At 34.2% G+C, this 11,259-nt stretch overlaps 1 protein-coding gene across 2 annotated transcripts; it reads right to left on the bottom strand.

The window, feature by feature from the left end:
* Positions 1-5,963: 5,963 nt before the first annotated feature.
* LOC106772303 (protein TRANSPORT INHIBITOR RESPONSE 1) lies at positions 5,964-9,283 on the bottom strand. 2 transcript variants are annotated; one of them, XR_001376568.2, is made up of 4 exons: positions 8,594-9,283; positions 7,666-8,158; positions 6,680-7,544; positions 5,964-6,289 (listed from the first exon to the last, which is right to left on the bottom strand). XR_001376568.2 is itself a non-coding variant. In XM_014658628.2 (3 exons), exons 1-3 carry the CDS (start codon positions 9,058-9,060, stop codon positions 6,747-6,749), a joined length of 1,758 nt encoding a protein of 585 aa, XP_014514114.1. In that variant the 5' UTR covers positions 9,061-9,283; the 3' UTR covers positions 6,320-6,746. The 2 variants fall into 2 exon arrangements, 1 of the variants encoding a protein (XP_014514114.1); XM_014658628.2 differs by lacking the exon at positions 5,964-6,289 and having other exon boundaries at positions 6,320-7,544.
* Between the last annotated feature and the right edge of the window lie 1,976 nt (positions 9,284-11,259).

Here is an 11,259-nt window from a genome sequence, read left to right as displayed (position 1 = left end):
GGTGAATTGGTAAAGTGTAAAAAATATAAGCTCTCAAAATCTTTTTCACAAAATATGATGTTTTAACACTTTTCTTAAATTGCAAGGTAAAAGTTATACTACACAACAGTAAGCTTAATCGAATATGAAAACAGGTTAATCGACTAAATTTAAAAGTGTAGGGATCAGAGAAATCAAGCGCTGATTTTTATACTAGTTCGGCCAACCTGCCTACATTCAGTGTCCTTCCAACCACGGGAAACAAATGCACTATAAAGATCAAGGTTTTTACAGAGACCTCACTTCAAAAATGTAAAATACCTCTCTAACCCTCTAATATAATATAGCCAGTAAACAATACAGACACGCAGCAAGAACACCCTCTTTTGCTGTCTAACCCTTTGAGGCACTCTCAAAGTCAAGAACACAGTTCTTCTTCCTGCAAACACCGTAGGGAATCTAAGCCAATCTTCAGAGATTGTAAATTCCTGATCACGCAAATAACACATTTCTGTGCAGATGGATCAGACGTTCAAACCCAGCAAACCTTGCTTCGCAAGAAACCTTTAAGTCTTATCACCATGATCAATCTTTAGTTCTTGGAGCTTTTCTTTCCTCTGTAAGATCACACAGCATTTTCTGAAAGATATGAAAGTGTTAATTCCCAAAAGTTCTTACAGAATTCAAATCAACGTCAATTTATAGCGTTAAACACATCAGACGCATTTTAATCGATTTAGCTACTAATGTAGTCAAATACATTTTGCAATTATAACAGTCTAACAACAGTCAAGCTCATTAATTGAAAGCGCAATTAATGTAATCGATTCATCATTAATTCTCTGTCAACATATTTAAAAATATGACCATTAAGACAGTTATGTCATGCATTTAACCAGTTTTCAAAACAACAGCTAACTTAGTCGAATACAAGTTGCATGCAATCGATTAAGTAACATCACTTAGCACATTTTTGAAAACTTTTCTTCTTAAAATATCTCACAACAAATTTGAAAAGAGTTTGTGCAAACGCATGAGTTTTAATCGATTCATCCCATAATGTCACCGACTTAAAATTGTTGTTTTGCCACACATTTAAAGTTCAAGCAAAGTGCTTGTGGTTTTTCTTTTTCGAAAGCATATGTTATGCACCACAGATAAAATCACATATCAAACACAGTGGTATGCAATGAACAACACAATCATGTTCACAAATATGCTTATACAGATATAACACAATAAGTAAAAGCATATTACATGTAATCACAGAACATGTAAACACATAATAACATGTATTATTAATTATGTGTTGTCATCATCAAAAACACAGTTATCACTGAGATTGTGGGTTAAGCTAAATCTGTGTTCCCCTATCAACAATCTCAACAATCATAATATTAAGGTAAGAACAACTATATTGTCAACCACAATCACATAAACATAAGAATCCCAATTATAAAGTACCAACATACAACAACCAAAAAGTAACAAAGCAACCTAATAAGCTAATATCAGAATGTTAATGCTAAATAAAACCAGAAAGTAACAAGAAGAGAAAATACAATACTACCTATATTGGATATGCAATGAACTAGGAACTGAAATCTGATATAATTCTCAATTCCATCAAAAGTAGTTACAACACATCACAGAACCAACAAAACCAAGTAAAACACCTATCACCAAAACATATATATGATAATCACACCTAGCTTTACCCTTTCAACTACAAAGACAAAACCTAACTTTAATCCTTGCCATTTCTTTTCTTGACAACAAGACTTTTTCCTAGAAAGGAAAATCAAGTGACATAAAAACCAAAACCTTAAACCCCTAATCCATAGAGTCCTTTCCTACCTCTTTAGAGCATAAACAACATCCATAGCAGTAACTGTCTTCCTAAAGTTAACTACCTTATTATTTGGAAGTAAATAATAATGAGACAAACATGATTATTGATATAAGGGAAACAATAGATTGGAACAAAACAGCATCAACTAAGAACCTATGTAAGAATGCAACAACTAACCTAGGTTGGGGATGATTGACATTGAAGTGAGAGCAGAGTGATCGTGAGAGCAAATTCAACCGTGAGAGCAACATAAGGTTTCACAAAATTTGTCTTGCATAGAGTCACCATGAGACCATTTTTTAGGGTTTCATAACTTAATAAATATATAAAATAAAATAAGGTGGGTTGGTGAGCCAACCCGGCTCACCACGGGTTCAACCCGAATGAGTCGAGTTCTAAGTGAGTCAGGTTGAAAATTGGTCTGTATCAAAAAATTACTTTTTTTTTTCAAACTCAACTCGGCCCAAACTTATGGTGGGTTGAGTTATCCCGCAAATTCTAACTCATTTTTACAGTATTAACTCTAGCCACAATTCCAACAACAACAACAAGACCTTTAATAAGAAGAAAGCAATTTTGATGAATATTTAGATTATTAAGACTTTGTTACTTATATACATACTTTAAAAATTCTATGTTTGTTTGGGTTGCCTTGTAAACATGTTTGTGATGTTTGTCTGATATTATATTAATTTTTTTTTTGGGGCTTAATTGTCTGGCAGACATTAAAAATATTGTCTTTTTAATGTTTATATCTAGGACGTTTGTTTGGTAAACAGGAAATACAATCCAATACACTAAAAATTGTCATGACATTTATCGACGAATAAATTCATCAATAATGTCTCGTACTTAAGTCATATATTTATTGTCAGATATATCTCAATAACGACGGAAGGATATATCTATTGGTAATTATCAAATATATGATAATTACCTAAAGATGACATATGTAGATAAATCTTACCAACAATACTTTTACTGACAATTTTTAATTTATGGATAATCATAATTATCAAAGAATTTTTACAGTTTCTAACACATTAAGTATCATTAAATCCAGTTTTTTAGCCATGAATGTGACATTAATAATGCAAAGAGCATATTAAACCCATTTTACAGATATTAAGTGTCATTAAATTCAGTTTTTTAGCCATGAACGTGACATTAACAATGCAAAGAGCATACCCATTTTACAGATATTAACTGTCATTAAATTGTTTTTTAGGTATGAATGTGACATTAATAATGCAAAGAGCATATTAAACCCATTTTACAGATATTTACTGTCATTAAATTCAATTTTTTTAGCCATGAATGTAACATTAATAATGCAAAGAGCATATTAAACCCGCTTTACGGTTCCTTTTCAAAATATGGTTCCCTTGTATTCTTGTTCAAGAATACAATTTCTCATGTATTAAGAGTCAAGTTTGCGTTTGTGCAAAACAAACAAACTTGAACCCAAGTTACGGAAATGCCCGGGCCCAAACCCATACATGTTAGCCCGGCCCATCATAAGCTATAGTAGTATTTGTATTCCGTTACGTTTGACCATTATTATAACCCCAAAAGCATAGATTGTTAGTGACGTTGAAGATCTTGTTGTAAATTTCTGTTTCATTGACAACACCTTTTTAACACAATCTCTGTCTTTTTCTTTTCAATTACGGAAAATTAATTCCATCTTCCATAATTCTTACTTTTTACAAAGGCATATATTATACCATTTATATGTATAATAGATACCAATTTATTTGACATATTCAAAGTTACAAATATGGAAGCAACCAACTTAAATAAATAAGAAAAAAATATAAAACTAAAATTTAGGTAGAAAAGAACAGAATTTATTGGTTAGGATAATTTAGAATATGATTGAAGAAGGGAGAAGATAAGAAAGGAATCTTTTAAATTTTACTCAGAATAGCAAAATAATTGAAAGAAGAGAAGAAGAAGCTAACTGTCTTTCCTTCTATTTTGACCAACATGAAAGTGTAGGTATCGGTGTTATGTCCAACATCAATCGTTATTTAACTTTCATATTTTTAAATAACTTTTGTAATAATAATAAATAATAATCTTATTTAACAGAAAATGATATATGACTTATTGCGACCTAAAATAACTATTATGTGCTTATATGCATCTCTTGACTTCAGTTTTATAGAAATATGATTGTTGATATCCTATAAGTCTATGTTTAGAAAATTGTCATTTTCAGTGTAACATCAATTCAACTCTCAGATTGCTTCAAACTTTGAGTATTAGAATGTCTTAAATGTCTATTTGAAAATAGTACAAACAAAAATTATTAACACATACCAAATTATCAACACCTATCCTCTTCAATAACATTTACAAGGATAAATATGCATGTGACCAGTATTATTAGTGTCTTAAAAACACAAATTAAGATATTAGAAATAAAATATAAAAAAATCTCTTATTATTAGAGATGCATTGAAGTGAAAAATAATATATATATTTTTTTTCAATTCTGTGTCATTCTCTCTTTCTTGGACGAAACAGAGGGTTAGGTAGTTGTGGGTCCACAGTGTTGTGGTCTTGTAAAAACCTTTTTCTGGTTTTTGCTAACTTTAAGAAAGTATTGATTTTACTTGTGTGGAAAATAACGTCAGCACACTGTTTATTGAAGACAAAATAGGTTTTCTAATCAAAATTATGCTTTTGTTTCCAACATTTGAATTAACCTAGTTTTGGTAAATTAAGGCCACCCAGAAATATCTTGGAGACTATTTTCATGTGGTTATGAGTAGTAGTAAAATTCGGTGCCGTGAAAAAGGATTATATTAATGCGTAATTAAAGTATAAAATAATGATAAGTGGGTGTGAAAAAATGAAAAGATGTCTGAGAATGTAGATTGAGAAGGTGGTGTTAAAAGAAAGAAAATGTTTGGTTTGAAAGGTAGTGAGTGCAGTGATGTTGACTGAGTGTGACGATTGATGTATGGTAGAGAGTTAAAAGGCTAGGGTTAGTTGAAGATTGACCTAACTCTATTTGTCATATTTACCAAGATCATGAAAATGGTTAATTGGAATTTGAATGTGTAAAAAAGTTAAAGGGGGCTGAGTTTTGTAATGATGCACCTTCCATTTGGCAGTGTAATACAATCATGAGAGTCGGAAAGAAGAGTGGTAAAATCATATGAGACTGAATTTAATGATGAAAGGACCATAGTAATAAGGGAATATAAATCATTATCATCATCAACTTGAAACGTGTGGCCATCATCAACCAATGAAACAAACCCTTCTTTTCTTTATTTATTCATCACATCACACCCTCTCTCTCCATTCTTATAACCTTTATTTCATCTCATGGATTTAACTTTCTTCATTAATATTTCGTACTTACAACTTATAAAAATTAAATGTGCATTGTAAAAATACTCCGCCAAGCTAATTATTGCACAAAAGTAAGTACGAGAATAAGGTAATTAGCTTTTATTTTTAGACACTTTAACAATGTTATCATCTCTTTTTATTATGATGCCATCTTTATACAGTGTGTATATCTTATCTTTTTGTTCTTATGTTATATACAAACATTAATTAATTATCTTCGGATAAAATAAAAGTGTAATAATAGAAAAGTAAAATAGTTAATTTTAATTTTTGGAAGAGTGATGGTGGGTGGTGTGTGTTAGGAATAGTAAAGAAAAGAGGAAGATATGATGAGGTGGTGCGTCTTAGAAAATAGTAACAGAGAAAAAGCTGATGAATCTATCACGTGCCTCGCTCTTACTTTTCTTTACTCTTTTTTTTTTTATAATTTTTCAAACATTTTTATAAAAGGATTTTATAATAATAAAGTTATTAAAAATTAATTCTAATAAAAAATAAAAATGTCCAAACACCGCAACCCCAGCAACGAGTTTATGACCGAAAAGGGATACGAGGTTTTCAAATTTGATGACAGGTCTGCACCGCCGCTCAAGAAGTACTTCGCCAATTACAACCAGAATAATGCTCCAACTGCTTTTACAAAACTATTTTTCATTTTATGATTATAATATCAAATTCTAAAATAACCTTATTTTACTCATTCTTCATAACAGATATGAAAAATATTTCTTAGAACTCATTTTTCAACTTCTAAAGATCCAAATTATCTAAATTAACTCTCAAGATTTCATTCTAAAAAGTTATCTTTCAAAACCAAAAGCTAACAAACCTCACTAGAACAAGCATACAGGTGAATTTTACTAGGGTTCATTTGCGTGTAATACTATCTTCTGCTATAACCATTCTCTTGAACGAAAAAAGTTATCACAGCCTGGCGTTGACAACCAAATTGAAATTGAATGCATATTCAAGTAAAAATCGATCGAAGGTCTGGAACTGCTGCACATTTAAAATGCAGAAACCTTTCCACTAGTTGAGCCATTTCTCCATTCACATGCGGAGACTCTGTTGCAACAGCACCAATCGATTCTGAATAGAACAAAAGAAAACATGGCATAATTAAATCAGATGCTTCAACATTGTTGCAAACAACAAATAAGGTTTGCATTAGAATATAGTTCCCAAGTTTTTTTATTCCTTCCCACCGCATAATTTTCAATGATAATAATAAAGTCCACCGATATTTTAGAAGAGCGGGGTAACATGCATATAAAAGTATGCACAGGTCCATAAATAATAAAAACTATCCTATGCCACATCTAACAACAAGGTTCCGATCTCTTTATCAGCATTGCTGTCTCGTTGCTCAGCCAAAGAGTAAAACGAATGGCTATCGAGCTCGAGCCTTTTCATATTATATACCTCCTCCTGTACCTAGCTCAAACACCAACCATAACAGCAACAGTTCTAGGCATGTACCTGCATCAACAACTCTCACATCAAACTGTCATTTTAAATTCCATTGCTCCTTCCACAGCAAAATCACTCAAGAAATTCTTAATGCAGAATCATCTTCCATTCTCCATACATAGCCTGGCATGTCCAATCTTGGCCCAGAAACAGTCCTGTATATGTATAGCTTCTCAACAGGACTGTTATCCGGCCTTGAATCTGGAGGTCCTCTTTCATCAATCACTTCAACATTAAGCATCGGCATTTTCTGACCCAGAAGTTTACATGCTCCATAACTCACCAAGCAAGAGGACATCCAAAGGGATCGCATTGTCTCCAGCTTTGCAGCATTGGCTAAAAGGGCTTTGTCACCAAAGGGGCAGTCCCTGATCTCCAGCTTCCTAAGGTTGTCACACCCAGACAGCACATGATGGAGTCCCAAATCGCTATCTCCGGCAAAAGCCACAGAAAGCATCTCAAGCTTCTTACCGTAAGTCCCAATATACTCAAAAACGCGGTCAGTGAGAAGCCCGGAAAGGGAAAGGCGACGAAGATCCTTGCAATGCTCTACAATAGCTCCAAAACCAGCATCCAGAGGATCTTGGGTAAGATAGTCTGGAACTTGCGGCTCAATAATACACAGTCTAAAACGAGTCATATTAGGCCTGTTCCTGGCAATTGTAAGCAAGGCCACATTAGACATTTGACGACAAAAATATAGAACGGACTGGAGCTTGGAGCAGCCTTCAGACACAGATACAAGGCCCTGCTCAGTCAATGCCACATTTGGTTCTAACCCAAATGGATCAGACGGAAACACCCTCAACTCCCTCAGATCCTTACACGATGCAGCAATCACTTCAAGGCCAGCATCTTCTATGTAATCCAGCACCTATTCAACAAATACCTTCCGATCATCAGCATCGGAATTTACAGCACTGCTTTGCAACAGTAACAAAGATACAAACACAAACATGCAATAGGAACGTAAACACCGTATAGATCAGACTTACCCATAACCGTTGTAAATTCTCACACTGACTAACAAGCTTTATAAGATCAGGGCTTTGAATAGTTGCATAACTCATGTTCAGTGATGTCAGGTTGGAGCAGATAGGATAAACAGCTGGAAGGTAGGAGGGTAGCACGTCCCAGAATCCTGACAAGCTTTTCAATTGCCTGCACCCAGCAAATGCTTCAGCTAGGTTTGAAAAGACCTCCGGCCGCATCTCACTCGTGTAGGCTCCTGTGCCTAACTCAACTAACTGAGGAGCTCCGCGAAGAAGGTTGGCCAGCCTATCTAGGGGCACAGCACGGTTGAGGCGGAGAGTCTGCAGATTGGGACACCTACTAACCAGACGCTCTAGGGCAGACAAATTCACCTCATTTCCTAAGCAAGAAATATTAAGGGAAACCAAGGATGTGTACGAATCGGGAAAATGGCTAAGCCAGTGCCCACAAATGTCCTCCACTTCACTCTCCCGCAACTCCAACTCCCTCAAATTCCTACAATTTATTACCACACAATGGATTTATCAGAATCATGTTCAGAAAATCAAATAAAGAAATCCATTTATACAAAATACAGAATGCGGTCAACAGAATCACACTGAACCAAATTACAACACAACAGTCATTGTCATTAACAATACTGACACATCAAAAACAGAAAAAAAAAGTAACAAAAACCTCTAACAGATTCCCCAAAAACTTCCCATCATGTAATATAAACTCTTACAAAACTTTAAAAAAAAAAATGACTTAAAAAAAATCCTACTTTATGAACAGTTCTTATAATTTTCAAACATTTTCCATTCGGATCCTTACTTAAACTTTTTAATACCTAAAAGAAAAAGTAATAAAACCAATACCATCAACATTTCACTTCCAAAATTGAGTTTGAAAACTGAAAGGGAAAAACAAAAGAATAAGCTGCGAAACCTGCAATGGGCGGCAATGGCAGCAAGTCCATCAGTGGTGAAACCCTCGCAAGAAGTGAGCACCAGCACTCCGAAGTTCTTGAACGATTTGGCTATAAGTTCCAAGCATTCATCGGTGACGACCATCCTCTTAAGCCTGATCTCCTGAAGCCAGGGGTAGGCAGCCGCCATGGCCTTGATCCAAGGGCCTACATAAGCGCCCCAACCCTCGGGGACCAAATTGAAGTCCGCGAAGTGCGGCTTGCCCTTGATAGTGATGGATCTCACTTTGGGGAAGCGGTTGACGACGGTGGCCGGAGAGACCGCGTAGCAGTTTCCGACAAAGACTCTCCGGCGGCACCAGCGCTCGATCTCATACCAGGACTTGCAGACGAGGGAGATCGAGCCACGGTCCTTATCGCACTCGATAAAGGAGAACACGTGCTCCAGCACCTCCTCAGGGAAGGAGTAGGCTAGTTTGGGCCGCATGTCGAACGAAATATAACCCAAAACGCTGTCGTTCTGGAAACGAGATGAAGAACAATAACAACAATACAAATAGGAATACCAGGAACAGAGCAGCGTCTAGATCTGAGACGCCATTGGAATAGCGAGGTTGTGCTGTGTAGTTGTTGTAGTTGGCAGAGACAGAGAGAGAGAGAAATAGAAAATGAGGGTGAGGAGGATAAGGAGTTTGTGTTGTACCGAGAGAGGTTAGAAAGTAACTAGGGTTAAATAGGTGGGGTGGAGAGGAGGTTTGCGAAGGGTGTAAGATCGGGTGAGTGTGGAAGGGACACGTGGAGAGGAGTGAGTTGGAGTCGTTGGATGGGCGACTTTTGATGATGGTCTTATCCGTTGAGACGAGACGAGTCCTGGTGGTTTGATGAGGTGTTATCATGCCTACCGTAATGGGTGTGGAAGGGAATCTCATGATTCCCGTTGCATGGCTTCATCTCCAGAGATGGTGATGGATGGATGCAGAAGGGACCACATTTTCACCATCACATTAATTCACTTCTAAATTATTTAATATTTTTTTCCTTTTTATATTATATTAGCCTGCAACTCTACACTCTTTTCCACGCCTTCCATTGAAATTCTAAATCATTCAAATATTTTCTTTTCAATTTACATTCAACCACACACCATGTGCATGGGAGATCATTTTCAAATTATCAAAACCTAATTATATTTTACCTAGTTTATTTGGTGAAAAATGGTTTTTCACTTAATCATTTACAAGTCAACGCTGATTATTGAAATAAAAGTTAAAATTTAATTAAAAGATCTAAAAAAAAATGTACATCCATTCCTTAAATACCAATGCCTCATATGTTCCACAACAACCAACAAGAAAAGAAAAAGCAAATGAGAAAAATGAGATTCCTACCTTCCTGGACCAATTTCTCATGTTGGGATAAACCAGCAAAAAAGGAAAAGAATTTTGAGTTCTAACACAATCTTTTCCCTTATAAATAAAAAAAGAATACTACACTTATTAAACAATAAATGTATCTTTTTGTTTTAATTGTATTTACAATTAAAAAGACTATTCTTATTTGGATCCAATCCAAAGGATGTCTGAGGTGAAGTCCGGAAATCATGACATCATAGCCGTCCAATCATTCTTGTAGCACTGAGATGTTTCTTTATTTTGACAGTAAAACAGTATTTTTAGAATTAATGAGAGAAAAAATATAGTTTGCAGGAAAAGAAGATTAATGAGAGAAGTAAGTAATGTGGCCCACTTTTTAATGAGAGTAGCATCTATTCTAATGATCGATTCCATTATTTATCTTATCGATGGTACAAGTATGATATGAATGAGCCAGCTATCATACCAGTGTTCCTGTTCCTCTTCAAATCCTAAAATCTACTTCCATCAATTTAAGTCTCCTATGTTTCCATAATTATTGCTCTCCTTAACCAACCAAATAAATGCAACATAATCATCATACTCCAACTTTATCTTTCCTACAAAAAATTCACATTCCATCATTTTTTAATTATTTTTTTATTCAATTTCCTTTATCTAATAATATGATATTAATTAGTGTAACAATATTAACATCAACACTCACTAATTATCTAAAAAAACTTCAATTTCAAACCATCATCCAACATGATCCAGGCAAGGAGAAAAAACATTTTAAGAAATTAACAATTGATTAGCTTTAAGAAATAAACTATAAATAAGGATATGTTTATCAACTAATATTGAGGAATATAAACAAACACGGAAATTAAGAAAAAAAAATGAAACGCACATGACTCCCTTCAACTAGTGTAGGATTACACTGAATGACAATTTTTACGCTGTCTTTTTGCTATATGTTATTATTATTTCTTAAGAAAGCTAGCAAATCATTAGTTTTAAATGTATGCATAATGAACATTTTTGTTTTTATTATACACAAAATTAAATTATTGAATATTAAAACTTTAGTCAACAAAATACAATGGTGGGTACTTCTTTTGTAATATTTATAAAACCATTTTTGACCACTAAGTTTATCACCATATTTACTTTTTCTTTTTTAAATAGACATTTAAGATGGTTTTAAGGTTTGAAAACATCATATGTCTATAAAAGGTTGCTCTTCACAAATAAAATTTAAGAGAAAATTTTCATTATTGTTTACTCATTTTTCATCATCCTAATATTTTAAAAAATATTTTTTTTAATGT

Source organism: Vigna radiata, chromosome 8 (assembly GCF_000741045.1).
Source record: "Vigna radiata var. radiata cultivar VC1973A chromosome 8, Vradiata_ver6, whole genome shotgun sequence".
NCBI lineage: Eukaryota > Viridiplantae > Streptophyta > Magnoliopsida > Fabales > Fabaceae > Vigna > Vigna radiata.
Note: the sequence above shows the minus strand (reverse complement) of the source record. Positions and strands in the feature narration are given on the sequence as shown.